This window comes from Brienomyrus brachyistius, chromosome 9 (genome assembly GCF_023856365.1).
Source record: "Brienomyrus brachyistius isolate T26 chromosome 9, BBRACH_0.4, whole genome shotgun sequence".
Classification (NCBI taxonomy): domain Eukaryota; kingdom Metazoa; phylum Chordata; class Actinopteri; order Osteoglossiformes; family Mormyridae; genus Brienomyrus; species Brienomyrus brachyistius.
Genome location: NC_064541.1, coordinates 14,723,894 through 14,746,525, shown reverse-complemented (window position 1 = coordinate 14,746,525; position 22,632 = coordinate 14,723,894). Strand labels below are relative to the sequence as shown.

Sequence of the window (22,632 nt, the reverse complement as noted above, 5' to 3'; positions counted from 1 at the left end):
AGTGATGGGCTGCCTACCGATCGATCAGGCCGGGGGTGGGGGGGGGGGGTGGGCGCCCCGAGGAAGAGACGGAAGAAAAGGGGACTCAGAGAAATTGGGGAAGGAAGATCAGTCAACAGGAAATGTCAGAAAAGGCCGGGCGAACTGTCCAATGGTAACCTGAAAGTTTTCTGTCTCTGACTGAAGGCAGGGAGCGTTTTTAAAAGTTTGGTATCCGGTGGGGGGAGAAGACGGCCCGCCTGCACATGAACAGGAAGAGGCACGCACGTGTGTCTGGACCAGGAAGGGAATTTTTATTACCGTCAGGGTAAGATTTCTGGCACCAAAACAGCATCTCACTGGCTATTCCAGTCGAGGGTGCAGGGTTTCAGCCGGACCCGAGTATCAGCTTGCAGGCAGTCGACCCTAACCCGTTCACCTTCAGATAATATCCCACAGCGCATTTGTCCTGACTGCAACGGCGATTAAGACAGCGGATCTCTACAAGGAGTGGGCGCCGCGTGGCAGCTCCATCTGATGGCCCCCCCCAGCGCGTGCGCCGATTTGTCAAATAAGGCGTCGGCCAGCTGTCGCTATGGAAACAGGATCTCTCAGAGGACTCGTGGATGCTGGCTAGGATGACCTGCTAGAAGGACTCAACACAAGGCAGAGACATGTAACCCTTTACTCCATACCATTAAAATGTTACCCTATACTCACCAGCATACACGCATAATTACCACACACATAACCACACGGAAACTATATAAACAAATGAAATGCTGTTAAACCTCTTTGAATGGCACCCCAGCCATTCCATGTATTTGTCAGATTTCACCACCAGCTCACATAATTAATTAATTAGTTAAAAGTCATTGGGGTTTCGATTAGAAATACATTGCATGCTAGTGTATCAGATGGTCGCTGCAAATACTGAGGTGACCTTAGGAGAGGTATTGAACTGGCTAAGCCGACACACTTTGACGGGCAAAATATCATAGTTTTACACCAACATGAAGATCATTTAAACGTCCTTGACTGCCTAAGTCACATGTTGTTTGGGATAAAGATGGATTTTCCACACAAATGGTGTCCATAGAGTAAAGTACTTAGCATGGAGGAGACAGCAGAGTAAATGTGTCGTACCATTTATTATCAGAAAAGCGACAGTAAAGTTATCACATTCATATTGGGTTTCACCACAGGAACATTTAATCTTTATAGTCCAATATAATGAACTTTAAGGATACCGGATAGTTACCATGTTGACTAAAACTCCTAATAAAAGTCCAACTACCGTCTGTTAGATAAGAATAACCTAGATAATGTCTGATTCACTCAAAGAGACACATGCACCCACAAACATAGCCATGCACGACGGACGATGTAGCGGCGAACGGAGGCATCGGGAAAACAAAGGAGACGGGAGAAATAAAAAGGAACGTTGTAATGGGATTGGGCACAGAAGTACAGCGGGCAGGGGAAGCCCAGGAGACTGGCATTACGCGTCGTGAAGAGTCATGAAGGTCTCGTGTGCAAGCACCGCACACGATTAAAGCACTTGGTAGCAGCCGTGATATTTACAGCCCTGGGGGTTCAGACAGGAACTACAGCTCTGCTGGGCTCCATCTGTTTCGAGGTCAACACTCGGTCCCGTCCACTCACAGAATGATCGTCTCGGTTTGGCAGGAGAGGGACAGAGCCTGCTTGTTAGAGAAGGAGGTGGGGGAGGGAGTTGGATGGTCGGCAGATGCGGAGGGGGAGCGGCTGGCCCACCGGGATGGCGGTCGTTGGTTCTGGGGACGGGCTGGCCGAGAGAAGCTCTTCCTAACGGACAGTGGGGAGTTTTTTGTCTCCTGAAAAAAAGTGTGGAAAAAATTGAGAACTTGAATGGACAATCGGTCTCAAAGACACACATTATGTAAACAAGAACCTTCGTTTGAACAACACAGCTGAGAATACAAGACGCCGATATGAATCATTAGTCTGAATGTGGTTCTAGAATAGAATAGAACAGAACAGAACGGAACATTGAAACTTTATACTCAACTGAACCACTGCTATTTGTTCCACAAACTGACGATTCAAAAATGCCACAGACAAACGGCGTTTTTACACTTGGTTCAATTCAGCTCATTTAAATGGATTTAGCGCATTTCCCACACAAAATGAGCCATTTATGACTGCTCCAAAATAACTCAGACTCCCCAAAAGCGAAATAAACTCAAACCGCCGGAACAGGTGGTGCAGAATCCCAGAATTCATAGCTAAAATCAAAACGGGTTTTTAAAATCAAAAATTAAAAAAAAAGACCTGCCGGAGGTATGCATTGGATAGAAATATGGTCATTTGCAATATTTGTTTTGTTTTATTGAAGGGTTATACAGTAGAACCTTGGCACTGGAACGCCTCTTAACTCGACCAATTTGGACATGGAATGGCTCTGTTGAATTCTTTTCGACTTGTGCCTCGACCGAAATCTTGGAACTCGATCGTTCCTGCTAAAACTTGTGTGGGTCGAGACACGTTCAGCTCTATTAATTCGGACCTCAACTGGGTCGGTCGAGAAAAATTTAACCGCAACTCGACCGAAAACTCGGAACACAACAAAACAGAACGGATCTGCTAAAACTTTTACGGAACACGATGCGTCTCTGACGAGCCGAAAAAAAGCCAAATGGACCTACTGGGATGCTGATGCCTATGAACCACTGTCAGCCTCACAGCACTTCTCGGCGAAGTTCGGCGTGTGAAAGCTGTGTTCCTGCACTCTGTGTGAATTTTGTGCTTTACCTACAGTAAATTTAGTGATACAGTAATCATGCCCCCTAAGAAAGCGAGCAATGAAAGCAGCAAACCGAAGAGGAAAGTAGTGAGAGTCACTGCAGAACTTAAAAAAGAAATTATAGCGAGGCTTGAAGGTCTGTCCACTCTCTTCGGAGTGTGGGATTGTCATGTATTTCATGTTTATCACTTTTGTATGTATGCTTTTTCATGTGTAAATTACTTTCTTACTGATTGTTAATGTTTTTTATCATTATTTAGGTATGTAGATAAGTTTAAATAAGCAATTATTTGTGGGCCTGGAACAAATTACATTCATTTACATTATTTCTTATGGGGAAATTGAACTTGTACCTCGTCCCAATCACCTTGTGAAACGAATTAAGTTTGCGTTCCAAGGTACCATTGTAATTTAAAATATTAAGATCTTTAAAATGAACTTTCAGAGGTCATGCTTCTGTGTTTAGAGCCATTTGACAAACAGGTTTAAGATTGTAGATCGATCACACGGCTGGGATTAAATAGTGTGTCGATCCACCTGTTGAATAGATGCGATTATATGTACATGTGATATATACCATTAATCCCCAAAAAGACGAACATGCCTTAACAGCCCTGCTTGTAAAACCCTCTGCTTTCTTATTGCCGTTTCATCCACCCTTTTTGAAAGCACTGAAATTCAACTTGTAACTTCGGTGCAAGTAGTATTTTGCTGGAAATGAATAATCTGTACATAACACATTTAAGTTAAACCATTAAAACAAATATTAAAATATGGGTCATTCTCCCATGTGAATGTCAAATGGACTGAGACCACGTGTGACTGTGAAATGGACTGAGACCACGTGTGAATGTGAAATGGACTGAGACCACGTGTGAATGTGAAATGGACTGAGACCACGTGTGACTGTGAAATGGACTGAGACCACGTGTGAATCTGAAAAGGACTGAGACCACGTGTGAATGTGAAATGGACTGAGACCACGTGTGACTGTGAAATGGACTGAGACCACGTGAAAGTACGCCAGAAAGTGAACCCAGTGCTTTTAGAAGGCGATGGACAATGTGAATCCAAAGAGAACTGAGTTCTCTTTCTCTCGGTCCACTTTCTGCTCCCCTTAAAGAGGACTGAATGAGATTAGTTTGTTTAAATAGAGGTATATATGAAAACACCCTTAAATTAATCCCTGATCAGACTCCCTTTTTCCAATCCCATACTTCGTGAAGAAATTATTACTAACCCCCACAGTTTCATAACCCCCAACTTAATCATGAAAAAAATTGAATGACTTGAAATGTGAGTAACAAGACGTGTTGGAAGCTCCTCTTCTAGGAGCAAGGTGGCATCTCAATGAGCATCTGCTGAATAGTAAAACCAACAAGTAACACTGTGATGTTTTTGTTCGAGCTGGAAAGAGGGATGTTGCTTTAGAGCAAATATGTAATAACTGAATACCTCGTACGTGAGCACCCTGGGGGTTGGGCGAGTTCCGGAGTTTTCTGGAATTCTACTTGTTTTTAGGCTTTAGACAGGGCAAGTGGGGGGGGGGGGGGCTTTACAGACACAGTGTCTCCTCTCTTAATGGGATTTACATTTTCATTGATTGAAGGAACACGAATGAGAGTAGCTCACAGTTTAGCACTGAGCTTAGAGAAACGTTGTATTTCGCTTGTGGGAGTTTTACTGACACAAAAATGTTCTTAGGGCAGAAGGAAAAATGATTGGTTCAGAGAGATAGCCAATCAGATTGTAAGGGAGGTGGAGCCAAGACTAGTTAGTCTGACATCTGAGCAAGTGGGTATCTTTCTGAACCATTTTTCGTTCTGCCCTCAGAATATTTTTGTAAGTAAAACTTCCACTAGCTTGTATTTCTACCCACAGGCAAGTCTGTCCTCGGAGGCGACGCTAGATAGACCAGTGCTAGTGGCACATGGGCGCATGCCTGTGTGTGAGTGTCCATTTACCTACCGATGGTGCACTGGTTGTGCCTCTGAAGGTGGCTGTAGGTTGAAGCTGTATATGTGACAGCCCCCCATTGCGACCGCATAGCTGCTCGAGCTCCAGCATGTCCAGAAGACCGGTTAGGTCCTCCTCCTTCCCTGGACAGGGCCTGCGAGGCTGATACTTCTCAGATCCACCATCACCATGGTAGCTTTTTACAATTTTCTCGATCGCTCTGTAGTTTGACCTGGAGTCCGCGGGCCGAGGGTAAGCCGCAAGAGTCCCGGGCTGCCAAGGCTGCTCGTTCAGAACCCGGGAACGAGCCCGAGTGGCAGCGTCCCGGGCCAGGCAGCTGGTCGTCCCTAATCCAGCTTCACCAGGCTTCTGAGTAGAACCCCCAGGCTTTGTCCTCTGCGCCTTATTCGAAATGAACGGGCTGAAGGCAGAGAGGTTCTCCTGGCCCTTGAGGCACTGCATTTGGTCACCCATGCTTTGAATATTGCGTTTAACCTGGGTCTGTGAAGGGTCCTTGGCGAAAGAGCCCTTAGTTTGGTTGTCAGGCTGCCGCAGCAGATGTTCAGGAGGTAGTCTGCCCTCCATGAACTCACGGCCAGTCCCTGCCTGGAACACAATGCGGTTAAACTCAGCAGCCTTGAGCTCCAGAGTCTCATTCCTCATTCGGGGGTCAGAGTAGGACGGAGGTTCAGGAGTGACCTTGAGCGAGTCCTGGGCCACAGGCTGGAGCCGATCCCAGTGTGGCCTCAAACCCCCATTTTGTCCTGAAACTGGGGCTTTCTCTTTGGGAGCCTCTGAAACGCACGTCATGATGGGTGCGTATGACGATGCTTTTCTGCTTCCAAACCTACTGCCATCCCATGACCACCGACTATGGCAACAGCTAATATTGCACTTGGAGTCTGCAGGCACTAGATTTGTAACCACGCCAGAGTCAGTGAGGGTCTTTCCCTCGTTCTCCTGTAACATCACTCCAAACTTTCTGAGCACAGAAGGGCTGCTGGACGTCTTGTCTGTGCCGACGCCACAGGTCTGCTTGTACTCTGTGTGATATTCAGGAAGGTCGCGCTCTGGGGCTGTGGAGTGTTGTGAGGACCAAGAAGAAGTGCGAAGAGGGACGGGTGGAGCCTCCACCTTCTTTTGTGGAGGCCTGGATTGCAGATCCCGGGCAGTGCCTTCCCAGCTGATCCAGTTTTGTTCCTCGAGGAGCTGGAAGTCACACCAGGGACTCTGGGTGTAGTCGGTATCCCCATTCCTTGCCTGGTTCTTCACATCTTCCTCTTTCTCAAAGTCTTGCAGGAAGGAAAATGACTCTATATCACTTCCAAAACAAAGAACCAGAGAGAACAAATGCAAAAATTCAGAGGCTTCAGACGTTTACACATCGTTGTGAACTGACATCGCGTTGTGAATCGACTAAATGCATACCTTCTTCTTTCAGACTTCTTCTTGATCTCATCCTGGTAGCTGCACAGCTCCTCGCTTACTTTGGCGATTTCCTTGAGGGCCTGGAGATGACGAAGACAAAAGAGAAGTCATGGAAGAAAATCTTGAAGGGGATTGAGTTAAAGCAGAGGGATGGAGTGTTTACGGATTCTCTCAAGACTTACAGCATTAAGAGCAGTGATGTTCTTCGTTTTATCATTTTCACAGGGTGGACCAAAGACCTTTTTGCTGCAGACGGATCTGGGAAGGGACTGGGGTGTAGTATGGGAGGAGCTACCATTGGCCAGCTGTGTACTGGGGGAGGGGCTAGTGAAGGCCTGCTGTATATTTGAGGAAGGGCTACTGAAGGCCTGATGTGAGGGGGAGGGGCTATTGAAGGCTTGATGAAAACTGGAGGAGGGACTACAGTAGGCCTGATTTGACGGAGAAGGACGACTGAAGGCCTGATGTTTACTGGAGGCAGGGCTACTGGAAGTCTGATGTGAGGAGGAAAGGCTCTTGAAGTTCTGCTGTATATTAGAGGAAGGGCTATTGAGGGGCTGATGTGAGGAAGAAGAGCTACTGAAAGCCTGACGGCAGGAGGAGGAGTTACTGATGGGCTGGTGCACAATAGAGGAGGAGTTACTGATGGGCTGGATCACAATGGGGGAGGGGCTACTGATAGGTTGACTCTTAATGGGGGAGAAGGTACTGAGCGGTGGGCGTGTGCTGGGAGAGGGGTTACTGCAGACCTGGGGGGTCAGGGGAGCATGGCTACTTAAAGTAGGGCGTGCCCTGGGGGTGGGACTGCTCGCGGCCCGGCGCCTGGGAGAGTTGGGCTCAAATTTGTGACGGAGGCAGCCCTGCAAAATCTCCTCGATTTCTGCATCCCATTCAGTATTGCTGTGCCGATCGGCGGCGGCGACATAGCCGTCCTCGTGACAGGTGATGGGATCACAGCGGCTGTCTGGGTGGTCGCTGGAGCCGTTGCGAGACACCGGATCGCTGAGGACGCTGGACCCAGTGGTGTTAGACTGTAAGCTCAGTCTCAGGGGACTACTCCGCATCCCGGTCCGGTCCCGGTGGGATTTGACCTCATTGCACAGCTGCGAGTAGAACATGGAGGTGCAGTCAGGGCACGTTCTGGTACGTGACGCGCCTGCCCCACCTGCGTGGATCCTGCTCACCTCTTCCACCTTGTGCTGCATGTCCCTCAGTTGCAGCTCCCACTCACGCCGCTCGGCGTCGAAGCGCTCCAGCACCTCGGCCCTGTGCCGCGCCCAGCCCCGCTCGCTACACTCCAGGTGGCACCGCAGTGCCATGGCGGCGGAGTGCGTGTCTGACAGCAGCCGACGCTGCTCCTCACGCTCCCGCCTCTGTTGTCCGTCCCGGACCCCCTGATCAGTGCCAGGCCCGCTCCCTCTCGCCTCCAGCTGGGGAGAGATGAAAAGTGTGCCTGGGTTGAGCTCTCGATCTCCGTAGGCATGTAGATTTGGGCCAAACCCAGTAAACCCTGTCAACAATATACACTCCAGATTCACCTCCTGGTACTGGTGAGAGTTTCACTCCAAAAATGCTCAATTGCCATATATCCATAGTGAGAAGTTCAACCTGTTGAGTTCAGAGGGCTATTTCAGATATTTCTAAGCATACTGGGGGTTTTTAGCTGTGTGGCTCAGTAGGTTAGGACGCTGAGCCTATGATCAGAAGGTTGTGGGTTCGAATCCCAAAGTCCTTTATGCCTTGAGCAAGACTCTTAACTCCCAATCACTTCAGGGACTGGCTGACCCGGCTTTCTCAAAATGTATGTTGCTTTGGACAAAGCCATCTGCTGGATAAATAAAACGTGTAAGAAAAACTCTTACTCATTCATGACTGGAGCGCACACAGAGTTTGGGTGGAGCTGCTGGACCAGCGCTTTGAACTGGGACCAGTTTACTGGCTGTTTTTAGCTGGGGCTCTCTGTCCCCTGCATTTTATGATTTCTGGAAAAAAAAATCATCATGTAGATTCTTGGACACTGCAGCAGTGAAAATATTTGAGGATAGGGTATTTTTGGCCACGCTATGGTATGTGTGGTTCGGCCCTCCGCCTTCCTCGCACGGGCGCAGGCCCAGGGCAGTATTCCGCTCCATCCTGTCATGCAGGACAATGGGTCACACAAACCCCAAAGCAGACTACGGCTCTTGAACTCGCCTTTCTAAGCAAGTCACACTGCACAGTGAAGTTCCTAAGGAGCCCAAATCTGCTACCAATATCCATTACTTTAGAAGCAGGGCTGGAACGTTTACATTCAGCAAATATAAATCCAGAACAAGGTTTTGTTTCAACCAAGCAGCTGAGTACACTGTGACTGTGACTCTTTATTCTCCACTGACTGGTTGAAACAAAACCTTGGTCTGGATTTATATTTGCAGGATCTGAACTTTCCACCTCTGTTTAGAAGAATCGTAGTCAAGTACAAGAACATCATAAGATCTGCCAGAGCTAATGTGGGGAGTGTAGTGTAGGGTGTTGCAAACTGGTGCAGAGCTGTGCGGTCCAGGCCTGTGTGGTGCAGGCCAGTGCGATGCAGGCCAGTGCAGTGCAGGCCAGTGCGGTGCAGGCCCTATGATGGCCTTTCATCTGTTCTGTTCTGTTTTGACTTCTTAGCACCCCCTCCCATTATAAATAGACCCCAGCTATTTTCTACCCCCCCCCCCCCACCACACACACGCACACACACACACACACACACACACACACGCACATACATTCCTGAGTGAGAAGCCAGGATGTCAGGAAAAGATGCAACGCAATGCCTGCTCTTAAAACGCAAGAAATGCAGAAAGATCCTACTGCCAGCATCCCGTCAGGAACACTCGGTGGCACCGGCCTGTTGGCGCCTCCTCTAGCATGGATGCTGGCCAAAGGCCGGCTTCTTTGTGCCCGTCCGCCTGTCCCAGCCACAGCCAAATCATCAGCCTCTCTCCCGGTCAACATCCGTGCGGCAAAACAGAAACCATCATTTACCATCTAATTACTCAAAGGCGTTTCCTATCCGAAGAGGCACACGGCCTTTCATTACAGTTACTGCAGATGCTTTTATCCAAACCAACACATTTTTGAGAACGCAGGGTCCGCCGGTTCCAGAATAGGGGGTTCGGGACCTAGCTTGCTTTACTGACCCTGGGATTTGAGCCAATGACCTTCCGACCACAGGCGACAACCCTAACCCACAGAGTCGTGCACCACCGCCTTCGCCTAACTGCTTTGCCTGTGTTGACCTGTGTCGGTCATGAAGCCAGCTCACCCTAAGCCAGTGCATGTCTTCTGCTCACTTTCAGGCGACTTATTTGCGTACTAAAGGTCCACAGCTGCTGTACGCTAAATCACAGCTGCCTCCCCACACTGCTGTTCGGGACACAGCTTCTCACGCCGGCTACAAGAGGCTTGCCCCTCAGCATTTGGACAAAGGTAACCACGAGAGTGCAGAGCGATAATCCTGAAGGGGGGGGGGGGGGGGGGGTTCCGAGGATGAGCTAAATAAACGCGAACACCCCCCTGACACTGAGAGCGGGCTCTGCTCGCTTGTTGCTAGGCAGCATGCACGGTTTGCCAGACTGAGACAAAGGAGGGTAGAGATGGAGAGCGGCACCAGCGACAGCGTTTCACTCGGGACGCTTGAGCATGGAGGGGCTTCGCCATGTGAGTGTGGACGTCCAATTGGGGGGGGGGGGGGACCACGTGACCATCAGGAGCACAAAATCAGCTACTGTTACATTTACAAATTTAGTGAGCCTGCCGGTAAATCACCCTGCTGAGCCGGGAATTTGCACTGACAACCTCCCGATCGCAAGCACAACATCCTAACCAGCTGAGCCACACAACATCCACATGAGTCACTGCTCTGAAGCAACATGCTATCTTAGGACAGACACACAGGAGAGCCAGTGACTTTATCAGAAGGAAAATTAATTTAAGGCTGTAGGCAGGACAGGAACCTCCTATCAGGCAGTCAGACGAGCTCAACACAATTACTGGCCTACAGCAGACTATAGGGGGTTCTGACACTTTTAAACTGCGAACCTCTGATGTCTGCAGTGGTTAGCACTGCGGGGTGGCACGGTGATGCAGTGGTTAGCTCTGCGGGGTGCCATGGTGGTGCAGTGGTTAGCACTGCGGGGTGGCACGGTGGTGCAGTGGTTAGCACTGCGGGGTGTCACGGTGGTGCAGTGGTTAGCACTGCGGGGTGGCACGGTGGTGCAGTGGTTAGCACAGTTGCCTCACACCTCTGGGACCAGGGATTGAGTCTCCGCCATGGCTCCCTGGGTGTGGAGTTTGCATGCTCTCTCCGTGTCGTCATGGGATTTCCTCTAAGTTCTCTGGTTACCCCCCCCACAGTACAAAAACATGCTGAGGTTAACTGGAGTTACCAAAATGCCTGTTAATGTGTGGGTTGGTGCCCAGTCCTGGGATATCTTGTGCCTGCAGCTACTGGGATAGGCGCTGTGACCCTGCATAGGACAAGGGTCTGCACAATGAATGGAAACCTCAGCGTGCCTCTTTCCCCCAACAAGTGGGACTGTCACTCTCGTTTGTCACCCGCACCCCAGCGCTAAAAGCAGCCAAACATGCAAGTGGTGCCACCCAGTGGTACCTGTGCGATGCGGCTGTGCAGGTCGGCTCTCTCCGCCTCCCAGGCGCACCGGTCCTTGGCGTACAGCACCTGTAGCTCCCTCCTTCGCGCCTCCTCCTGCTTCACCTCCTGCCGAACGTTCTCCAGGACCGACTTCAGATCCAGCAGAATCCGTTTGTTCTCCCCTCCCTGATAACAGAGAGCGTCCCAAACCGTTTACTCGGGATAAAACGTCTCTAAATATACAATACAGATAAAATACTTTGCATTTCCAACAATAAATTCATGCATTTTTAAGATTTGCCTCTTTTCAACCCAAGATGTTATATCAACAGATATGCAAGGTGACTCAACGATACTTAGACTGTCCAAGCATTGTGCTTGTCAATATGACTTTAAATATCACATCCATGAAACCAGAACTGCCCTCAAATGAATCTTCTATGCATCTCCTGCATGTATGGAGCACTTCTGCCAGCCTGGTTTACCAGCTCGGCTCATACTAACAACATTGCATCCGGCCCGTTAATCATTCTTAGTGCTATAGTGCAGTTTACTTGTATTTCGGCAACTTGTCTCAAAAGCAGCTCCTTCTCCCTCATCCACTCCTCCTTGTCCTGTTCGTGCTGCTTCTTTAGGTCGTCCACTTTCTTTTTGAGCATGGAGTGCTGCCTCTGGAGCTCCGGCCAAGACACCGGGTCTCTCTCAGCCTTGGCTGCTGCCCCCAGTCGGTCTAAACGCTCCCCCTGGTCTCCCCCGACCAAGGAATCCGACAGCGCCTTAGGCGGGCCGCAGCTGCCGTCCCTGCACTTTTCACCCCCCAGCTGGGAGTGCGGCACAAACTCCCAGCCCTGCGCTTTGCCCACATACCCTCCCCCGCCCTTGTGCAACCCAGACCCATTCCCAAAAACATTCAACATTTCTCCACTCGATAAAATACGGCTTGTGGTCTGCACGGGACACGCCACATTTACCCGAAGCCGGTCATTTCCCTGGCCTGTCTGCCTCTCGCTGCCACCCCCGCTCCGCTGCTCGTCCCAGAGGCGCCTGCTCCTTCCATGCCACCACGACAGGACCAAGTCAAACTACAACTGCCAGAGCTGTCAGAAATGTCCTTCCCAGTCCGGTGCACCTTCCACATCTAACTCCATCACACCGCCGCCCAATACATAGTTACGCTTAAGTCAAAAACATTTCAAATTACTGCTATTTTAGCGACCAAAACACCATATTCCCGGTAAACACAACCCCCCTGGACTTCATTCTGCCTGGACCGAAGACGACACCCAGTAACTAGCCCCCTTCGAGGACACTCGGGTCCAAAAATATAAGCAGTGATGTAACAGACAGGGGTATTTTTACCCCTGTAACTATGCCTCGCATGCCCCCCGCACCACCTTACAGCTCCGACACGCTAACGCACCAAGTCGGCTGAAATAAGCACTTTTATCCTGCGCCGCTGCCAAATCATCGCGTCTTCGCGTTGCATAGGAGGCGCCGGGCGCCTGCTACTCGCATGACTCGCCCCAGATCACGTCGGTATTTAATTAAGCGCATGTGCTAATTTCTATAGCAGCTGCCATCCGATAAACACGTCCCGATCAAACGGCATTAACTCCGGCTTACTGCGCCACATCGCGCTGTGAAACCTGCGAGCGATCATCGGACGCCCGCTCCCTTACCTGTAGACAGTGGAGTTGAGTCTTCAGTCTTCACGTTATCGAAAATGCTTACATAAAGGAAATGTGTGCAACAGCTTCTTGGTCTGATGATGCCAAAAAAACGAAACAAAAGCAGTACGTCTAGAGAGCATAAATAGGCTGGAAGGTGTTTTACTGCCCCCGCTCCTGCCCTGCAGCATCCCCCTACATACTAGTGTTACTGGAGCGACGCTCCGAAGCGGCGCAGTCGGCCCGCCCCCGATCGAGACGTAAACACCTCCAGTCCAGGGACTCTCCCGTCACCTTGCCGAGTATATACTCCTGTATACCTCATGGGGATGCTATGGGAGCTGTCGTCACCGAGCAGCCGTCAAATTTACGCGGATAGACTGTTTATGTGGATATTTTGGCAACAGGTGTATATTGAGCGCGACTGTATTTTCCCCACATGCTCTACATAAAAACATTATTTTATCCCCGTTCATTCTAGCATTTTGTGTTTCAATTGAAATTGGAAACACAAATTTGAAATCCTCCTAGCATTGCTTCTGCAGCAGGAAAAGCCAGTCAATACAATCTAATAGCAGTGTGGAGATATTTCTCGGACAGGCTGGGCTTCCATATGAACCAGGACAGTACGGTCATCGCTATAGCACAAATAAACTATCATATATTTTGTATCTTATATATTTAACAATATAATATTATCTAGAATTTGCTCTTACCTTTAAGCACGATACCCTCCGCAGTTTAGCAGAATAGCAAGCTTTAAAAAACTGTTTAGAGAGGAAGAAAATGAGAAAGAGCAGAATTAGCGGTTATATGGTTAAATTATAGCGCTATGCCACTCACAGTCACCGGCATTATCACATCCAGGCACCGAATGTGTGAAAGCGTTGGACATTTCGTTCATTCTTGTCGGGTACTGAAATACCCATATTAAAACGACCGCTTAACAGTGGTGATGCGTTTCAAACACATTTCATGACATAGGCCAATGTTTAAGTAAGTACTTAAATTGCATAGCCTGCGCCGATTTGTGACACCGGTGTCTTCGTTTGTTATTCACTTTACAAGCGACAACAGAATAAAAACGCAGTTCATAAAATTTTAATTTATGGCAGAAGATCGTCTCTGGTTTTAAAAGTAGCTTCGGTTGTACCCTGAACATCATGTCAGCGGATAGATATGAAGGTAATTCATAACGAGAATTACAGAGGTCAAACCGCACCGCGTACGGCAGGCACTACCTCATCGCTGGCCAGATCACATCTTGAGCACCTTCCAAACTCTTTCCTAAGTAGGAACGGTGCGCGTCTAAAAAAGGAGACGGCAGGGCACTAACGCAGGACAACGCAGACAGCGAGCTTTTGAAACACAGCATGCGGAGGTGCCCGATTTGGGATCCCTCCCCAGCGAATAGCTGAAGGACAGCCTGCATTCCTGGGTCTGCGTCTGGAAAATCTCCCAGCGATTATCCCGTCCGTAACTCGAGATCAGCGCCCATTACTGACTCGCAGCACAGGGCCGCACATAGATACTGCCAACTCTCACGCATCTGGCGTGAAACTCACGCTTTCAGACTATCACGCAAGAAGTCTTACAGCAAATGTATATCATTTCACCGTAAACCTAGAATTAGCAACATCAAAAGCGTTGGGAGAAAAGTTTGCAAACCCTACAAACTATTTACAATGTAATAAAACTTTTACATACATGTAAAACGTGTCTCAAATTAAAAATCTCGCGCCAGCCAGCTGACCAAATTCCGCAACCCCGAATACCAGCTACACCTGCTACATGTATAGTCATGTCCCAACTGGAGCTACATCAGATGTGGCTAAACATCTTAAAGCACTATTTATATGCGCGCACAGGGGTTAACTCTCTGTTTTCACACTGAATTGCTAAGTTTCTCACACAGTGAAGCGCTAAAGCAGAAGGCAGGGGTGCGTTTAAGAAAAGGGACTTTTATTTTGAAGGTCCATGGAGGAGCCAACCGAGTGGAAGGCATCTGAGACTCGACAGCTGTACAGAGGAGCAGCTAAGGGCTAAGGCGTGCTTACCTTTTAATACGCAGTGTACCAGAGCTGCATGGTCTTCAGAAATTGGTGCAAGTGTGTAACTGTGGGGTTGCCAGTCGTCCATGCATGAAATAGGAGTTTTCCTGTACTTCGTGTAACCTTGAGGACATGATGACAAAAACCAAACGCAAAAGAAACAAAACTAAAGATGGGATAATGGTGACGAGGGTGGGGGGTGTGGTGGTGGGGGGGGGGTGGCGATGCTTACAAGACGAAGAAAAGGGTGAAAAGAAAGACGAGCTTAAAGATGGTGGCGTAGGACAGAGAGGAGAACAACACAAGGATGAGAATGAGTAAAATAATAGGCTGGAACATCTGGGGAGGTGGGGGGGGGCAGTATGGTGTGGCGGGAGACGGGGGGGGGGGGGTGGGAAAGAGGAAAAGGAGCTATTTAATTACAAATCCTCCATCTCACACAGTCCCAGTCCTGTGGGCACTTAACAACATGGAGTCCATTTACCAGTAAGTCAGACCGAATTCCCATCATCGCCTGCGCAGCTGAACTCACACGTGTGTCTTACCAGAAAACACCGTGTGTACTAGTCTCACCGTAAATGTGTAAATACGTCCGTGTGCCTCGCTTTTTGTGTGTGGGCCCATGTATGAACGTCTGTTTTTGTGTGTTTTCTGAAGGAGCTCTGTGTAAATGCTGGACTACGGATGTCCAGACCATTTTTCAGGTCCCCACAAAGATCTGTGAATGCAAGAAAAAACTAAAAATGCCAAATGTTTCATATTCTGTTTGATTATTTATGGTTAAGGTTAGGGCTGGGTAGGGGTGAAGGTCATCATTTTGGGATTGGAGTTTTCCCCATATAAATGAATGGAGAGTCCCCAGAAAGATATACTTACAAACCTGTGTGGTTGTGTGTGTGTGTGTGCGTAGCTCTTTGTGCGGGAGCACAGACATAGACCTCTGTATTTGTGTGTACAAGTATGATCTGTGACATGTGTCTTCGTCCGTGTGTTTGCAGAATGTAGGTTTTGTGTCTGTGTTTGTAAATACGGGTCTTTATAGTTGCGTCTGTAAATGTAGGTCTTTTTCACAGACTAAATGCAGGAATGTGCATGGATGAAAATATAGGTCTTTGCATTTGTGTATAAATGTAGGCCTTTGTGTGTATGAATACACATGTGCAAGTGTTTGTGAGTGCAGATAGATAGATAGATAGATAGATAGATAGATAGATAGATACCAGAGTTGGAGGTGGGGGGGGGGGGGTTGGCAAGTGTGCTCTTCATTAACTTAGATTCATTCCTCCCCCGAAAAATTATTAAATTGTGTGTTCCTCAATATCAAACCCTCTCCATCACTGATCACACTCTGAAGGATCAGATAAAATAGTCCGTACAGAAACACACAGACACCACAAAAACGTAGTCAAGCACACGTTCAGTATGACACACAGCCACACACACATGTGCATTACAGATACTGACCCTGACAAAGAAACACACACATAAACCGCGCAATTGACTGTGACAGGAACACACACACACACACACACACACACACACACACACACATGCTCTGACACACCTGACTTACAGACAAAGGCTCCTCGGTGTCGCTGTCCTCGGACTTGGGCACCTCCAGGCGGTCGATAAAGGTCTGCAGCTCCTTCCGGAAAGCCTTCATCTGCGCGTTGATGCGGTACAGCAGCTCGTGCTCTCGGATGCGGTTGCCATCGTCTTCGTCGTCCATGCGGCCGAAGAGGTCGCTGTTGGCCACGTAGACGCGCGTCTCAGTGATGATGGTGCTGGTGTCGGCGATGAGTCGGTCGATGGTGCGGCCCAGCCGCTCGGCTTCCATGCGGATGTCGATCATCTGCTGCCGGTCCTTGAAGCCACGGGGCAGGAACCGGCCCTCGGGGGGGTAGAGGGAGCGAGTGGGTGTCAGGCAGCGCACACTGCGCACCTCCTCGGAGTCGCTCTCGCCGCCGACGGGGCCCTCGCGCTTGCGATGCGGCGGGCGGGAGTCGTCGTCGCTCTCGCGCCTGCCGCCATCGCTCTCGGCGTCGCTGTCCCGGGGACTGGCGCGCAGGCCCAGGTGGGATGCCAGGTCGTAGCGCTGCATGTTGGACATCAGCACGCGGTTCTCGTACTGCAGCTGCATGACTCGGCCGCTCAGCTCGTTGACATGCAGCCGCGCCGCCTTCAGCTCCTCCTGCAGCGCCTCCGCCTTGGCATCACTGCCGCTGCCGTGCCGCGATCCCTCATGGGAACCCGCCTTGAACTTGAGCTTGTTCAGCTCACTGGTGACCCTCTTGTTCTGCTCCTCCAGGTCGGCCAGACTGCGGCGCAGCAGTTCCGCCTCATCCTCCACCAGCTGCAGCTGCTGCCGCAGCTCGGACACGCACTCCCCCGACTGGCGGCCCGCCAGCCCGCTGGCGCCGTCGGCGTCCTCGCCACGCAGGTCGTCCAGCTCCGCCTTCAACCCGCGGTTCTCCACCTCCAGCTCCACAATTTTGCGACCCAGGATGTTGGCCTCCTCCTCCACCAGTCGCAACCTCAACTTAAGCTCCGCCTCACGCGTGCTGGGGGGGCCTCCAGCCTCTCCCTTTGGCAGGGGGCTGTCCAGGTCCCCGTAGAAGGAGCGGTACTTCTGCAGCTCATGCTCCAGCCGGTCCTTCTCCTTGTCGATCTTGGCCATCTTCTTCCTCATCAGGGTAGCCTCTTCCTTGATGAAGGCCAATTGGCACTTCAGGTCCTCGTTATCCTCCTGAACGCAAACACCCAGAAGCAAAACAGAACCCGTCGATGCCACATTTAGAACCGGAAATGAAAACACCAGACAGCACTAGACCAAATACCACAATCGGTCGACTGTGTTTGTGTGTGTGAATTATGTTTATTTTGCATTGTGGGGACCAAATGTCCCCTGCAATGTGATAAAAATATATTTTGACATTGTGGGGACCATTTTTCAGGGGGTAAAGGGCTGGGTAGGGGTGAAGGTCGTCATGTTGGGATAAGAGTTTTCCCGACAGAAATTAATGGAGAGTCCCCACAAAGATATAATTACAAACCTCTGTGTGTGTGTGTGTGTGTGTGTGTGTGTGTGTGTGTGTGTGCGGCAGGCTCACCTCAGTCGGAGTCTGTGGAATTCTTTTCTCACCCTTCTGAACATCTTTACTTCCCCTCCGTTTTAGTGAAAGCTGAAACAGAACATTTCAAAAAATTATATTGAAATAATGTCTTATTTAGCATTCGAAATATCAAAATCACTCGGTCCTTACTGCTGATAGATTACTTCCTTTACAATACATTGATCCACAGGTGTATTGTGTCGGTCCGAAAAACAGTGACGCTTCACTTTCAGATCGCATGACTGAAAGCCACCCGACCTCACTGTGCACATGAAAAGCTGCCAGGACTAACTTTGTTTACATTTCATATAATACTAACTTTAATATGAAATTACATCAAATCTGGCCTAATGTCACACCAGCCTTTGCAGTAACACCTCCACCCGGCTCCCTCTTTATTTTCTTTTGTAGAAATTAAAATTTTAAATATTTTGGCACAAAATCAAACCCTCACTATTCCATGGGGGGAGGCCGATCTGTACTGCATCATTTTAGGAGTACAGTAGACTGGACCAATGTATAAGCTCAGTGGGATTTTTCCTGCCATCAGAACAGGACCACTGAAGGGAAGATGATGCAGGTTCGCATACACTGTAGACAATTGTCACAGGTGATTTGTGAAAAATGGGGTCTGACACATATCAGCAGGGGAGAACAGAAAGGACTCAGAACCCAATCCCACCTGGGAGGTACGAGACTCTGTGTGACTACCCCCCCTACCGCATTGCTGTCTGCAGGGCAACACGGCATCACCGTTACGAAGCCCTAATACCCGCTACCCGCTCCAGCTGGGTCGCATAAAGCACCACGACGCTTCATGGACACCTGTGACTTCCCTCCCGCGGATGTCAGTCCGGTCCAGCTCACCTCCTTGGCTCTGTCCAGCTCGTTCTGCAGGGCTTGCTTGGTCACCTCCACCTCGATCAGCTGCTGCCTCAGCTTCTCGTTCTCTTCCTCAGTCTTGGTTCGCTTCTCCTCCACGTTCTCCAGCTCATGATGCAGCCTCACAGATACGTCCTTCGCCACCTGGAAACACCAAGACGTGGCAACAAATGGGCGAAAAAGCATCCATATTTTGATGAGGAGACTGTGATGATATACAGAAGAGACAAGAGAATTACTGGTACTGAATCTTCTTCCTCACTTGATATTGTGTCTGCATGGAACTCTGCTTTTACGGATGAGGCCTTGAACTGCACAGATTCCTTCATCTCCCTCATATACAATGAGACCTGATTAATTCAAGCTCAGCCTGCTAGCTTGAGCAGGACAATCAGATCTATCCCAGAATCCTCTGGGGTGCCCAGCGGCAGTGGTGCCAGACATGTTCGTGATAACAGACCTCGCATCGTGACTACAGCAGATGTTAAGAGGGACACAGAGGTTCACAATGGTAGCGTGGTGGATTGCAGTCACTAGTAGGAAGTCTGGGTTCATATCATCTTAAGGCAAGTCACATCAGTAGGACAATATACACGAAAACATATCCTAGACCTCGCAAACAGGATTCTTCCACAACTTTTCCTTAAACCAGACACACATTTCCTATAGCATAACCACATTGATATCAATTAAATAACCGCAGACATCTTTATTTTGCATGCATGTCGGGCCTATGCACTTCCCAGCAATCCTGAAGATCGTTGTTAGACACACAGATGGATGCTCACGTTCAGCCAATGTGCTTACCCCACCCCCTGCCCCTCTCCACCACGCCCTTCCCTCATCCCTTCCATTTTAACTACCTTTAGGTCCTGCTCCAGACTCCGGAGAAGCTCTCCGTCTATTTCCCCGGTCTGAGCGTACCGCAGCCGCTTCCTCTCCGCCTTGCGCAGGCGGTACTGGAGGATCCGGCAGTTCTTGTTCGCCCGCTCCAGTTCGCGCCGCATGTCCAGCAGCTGGCAGGCGTCCTCCTCGTAGAAGGTGTCGCGCATCTCGTCCATCTCCGTGCGCATCTCCTCGATTTCATTCTAATTCGCACCATTAAAGAGACACACCGTTCAGGGAGGGCGACTATTCCCGTTATAAAAGCGGACTGTTGCGCACGGTACGACAGCTAAATACAACGGACATGCAAACAATAAAACACATTTTGCACCGTCATCTTCTCAGCCCAGGCCAGTCGCCATCAAACAATAAAGTACAGCTTTAGTCTATAAATCTGCAATTTTTGCGTATTATATAAGCGCAAAGAAGATGAAAACCTACCCGGAGGTCCTCATTTTCTTCCGCCAGCCGCTCGATCTCGTCCTGCAGACCCTGGACTTGCTGCACCCCAGTCTCCGTGTCGATGGCTTCGAGAGACTGCTCGGGCTCCGTAGTCGGAGCGCTCTGTGTTTTCGTTTGCATCTTTCCTTCCTTTTTCAAGCTCTTGTTGATGTGAAACTGGATCAATTCAGATTGCAAGCATCCTTCCTTCCAGAAACCAGGCCCGCAGCCCACTGAATTCCTGCCGCCCTGCTTGCCGCAGTTGGCCGCCGCCTCGCCTCCTTTCGTGCCTTTCACCTTCCCCTTAAATGTCTTCAGTGAGCTTCCCGGCTGGTCCGACACGACGCGGTGATCGTCCCCTTTCGGGGAAGATACGTCGGTGCACACGCCGTCGACCGATGCGTCTCCGCTCGCCTCCGCCCTGCTGGCAGGGAGCGTTTCAGCACCACCGGGAGGGACAGCAGCCGCGCCTTTGCCGGGGTGTCTGTCCCTGCTCACAGCTGTAAACGGGGGCGGGTTGCCACGGGTACTCTTCGATCCTTGCTTCGATGCGACGGATTTGGCGGCAGTGGAGGCTTTGGGGGCCGTCCTGTTCGCTCCGTCTTTGAATCTAGCCGGGGAAGACGCCCGGTGCTGCTTCCTGTCGCTGTGGTCCGCCTGTCGGGGGTCCGCAGCGCCGCCGGCGGCGGGGTTCATTCTGTCATCTGCGAGCGCTCAGTACGCGCCAGCCGTCCATCCCCGCATCCCTGGGGCCGGAGAAATCCTGCCGATTAAATCATTTCCGACAGCGGCGATTTCAGGGACCGCTGTGCTGAAAACCATGCGTCCGTCTTTTCCATAAAGACCAGGCAATTATCAGAAAAGCAATTTTATTTCTCACTGACAAAACCTTTTTTTCTGACCAATACCACATTTTGGTGATTCACCCTTTGTTTTTAAATTTCCATTTTGATTTATTTCAAAATAACACGACTGCATTTAGATTGACTCAATATTATCCGTAGTGTAAGGATTTGGCACCGATTTCGTGGTTAACGGCGCACAAAGCCGCTATACCGAAGACCTTCACTGTTCGCTTCAAAGGCACATTTCTATCGGCCATTACACTCATTTATGAGTTGTGGGAATATGATTCATGCATATAGTCTCGTCTTCACTAACACATTTACCCTGAAATGCATGTTACCTAAATTGACCGCATTTGTACTAAGGGGTCATTCCCAAAGTACCAAAACAAATTTCGACGTAAGTAATCATTGTTCTTAAACTCTAAAATAATGCCCCCGCCGCTCCCAAAGCTCACACCATTATCCGGGGGCATTTCGGGACACTGGGGTACTTGAAGTGTGTCCTTTATTGTGTAGTGAAAGAACAGGAAGCCGGATGTCTCACGACAGGCACCCGGACAGCTCAGTGACTTTGTCGAAAGTCAAAAATCATTCGGCCAAAAGTGACCGTGCAGTGACCCTGTGCCCGAAATGGGCGAGGCGAGCATCGGGCGCCCCGCTCGCTGTACCCGCTACACAGCAAATCCAAGGAGGCGGCCGAGTCCAGTCAGGCGCTCCTTTAAGGGGACGGAGGCTGTACCGGCTCTGCATGCTGGTTAAGAAAGTCCAATTAAAACCTAAAGTGCAACCCCAATGGCGGGACCTGTGAATGGCGTCCCCCCCCCCCCAAGGTTCCTTATGGTCATGTGACTCCAGTCAACCCCTTGTTAGCAGACTCCACTCGGGAAGAAAACCGACCCAGCGGGATTTAACGAACCTTTATTACTTTTGTTGCATTTTTGCACTAAAACTTATTAAACCTTAAATGAGTAGCAGCGCACAATGCTAGTAACAATCCCCCTTTGAACCAGTTCAAGCATCGAAAGTATCGGTAAAAACAGCCGCATGGATGAAGTTAAAATAACTGAGTATTTAGGTTTAAAACATTACTTACTGAAAGGAAACGGCAGTTTGATTTCAGCGGAGGAGGGAGCTTGAAAGATGCTGACACTAATGTACCAGGCACTGCAAGACCACCAGCGAAATACTAGCTTCAATATTCATGATGTGACGTCAGCATAAGGAGGGGCGGTAGCGGGGATGTGAAGCCGACGGTCCGCCGGGCGGAAGCGAATAGTAAGACCGGGGACAATGTGCCTTTGTTCGCGAAATCAGTTCATCCCACTACGTGTCCTGTGTTATATTTAAGTGTTGCTTGGCTCGGGACTCACGACAGAGCGTGTCTCTTTGTCAAGAGGAACAGTTTTAGCTGTGCATGGATCTGCGGTAGATGGCAGTGCTGTAGCCTTCAAAAACATGAGAGACAAATACCACATCAGAGTATTTAGTACCCAGCCAATGAAAGCTGGAGCCCCGCCCTGCCGTCACCATGGCAACATACACCCCCAGCCACCCCCACATCTACCACCGCAACACCAAGACAGCGGACTCCAGGGACCATCAGTCTTAGGTTACCTATCCCAACCAAAGCCTTTTATAAAACTGAAATAGCACAGCTTTGCTTGAATGGTAAATCAGTAAAACAAAACTCCACAGCACCAGTAACCCAAACTACCTGCATGAAATCTAACAGGAATAATGTGGATTGAAACCACAGCGAAAAAAAAAATCCATAACTATAAAGTTGGTCTGATGTCTGTCGTGTTAGTCACATGATCTTTCATGGGGGAGGAAGAGATTAATCAGTCAAGGTATCTCATCTGCTGGCTACGGTGCAGCCTCATCGTTCTTGGTTTTTAGCTGGTTGCTAAGAGAGGCACAGTGTTTTTCCTCCAATCAGCACTCAGCTGTTTTGCATAATGTCACGTGATTTGCTCATT

General features: G+C 49.6%; 1 protein-coding gene across 8 annotated transcripts; it reads right to left on the bottom strand.

Annotated features, from left to right (window-relative positions):
• Positions 1–1,111: 1,111 nt before the first annotated feature.
• On the bottom strand, positions 1,112–21,862 carry LOC125749344 (protein SOGA3-like). 8 transcript variants are annotated; one of them, XM_049026509.1, is made up of 9 exons: positions 21,747–21,862; positions 19,806–20,568; positions 19,343–19,567; positions 18,465–18,623; positions 17,595–17,666; positions 16,049–17,230; positions 14,491–14,823; positions 13,150–13,200; positions 10,814–10,952 (listed from the first exon to the last, which is right to left on the bottom strand). In XM_049026509.1, the coding sequence occupies exons 2-7, from the start codon at positions 20,499–20,501 to the stop codon at positions 14,713–14,715; spliced, it is 2,445 nt and encodes an 814-aa protein (XP_048882466.1). In that variant the 5' UTR covers positions 20,502–20,568; positions 21,747–21,862; the 3' UTR covers positions 10,814–10,952; positions 13,150–13,200; positions 14,491–14,712. The 8 variants fall into 8 exon arrangements, with proteins under 8 accessions (XP_048882465.1, XP_048882464.1, XP_048882462.1 ...); XM_049026512.1 differs by having other exon boundaries at positions 16,058–17,230; XM_049026511.1 differs by having other exon boundaries at positions 14,491–14,607; positions 16,058–17,230.
• Between the last annotated feature and the right edge of the window lie 770 nt (positions 21,863–22,632).

Coding starts and splice junctions, on each gene's coding strand:
- LOC125749344 (XM_049026505.1), bottom strand. CDS start 11,683: ATGTTGAATGTTTTTGGGAATGGGTCTGGGTTGCACAAGGGCGGGGGA. Junction 6,042..6,148: donor AAGAAGTCTGAAAGAAGAAG/GTATGCATTTAG, acceptor TTGTTTTGGAAG/TGATATAGAGTCATTTTCCT. Junction 1,836..4,732: donor GCACAACCAGTGCACCATCG/GTAGGTAAATGG, acceptor ACTTTTTTTCAG/GAGACAAAAAACTCCCCACT.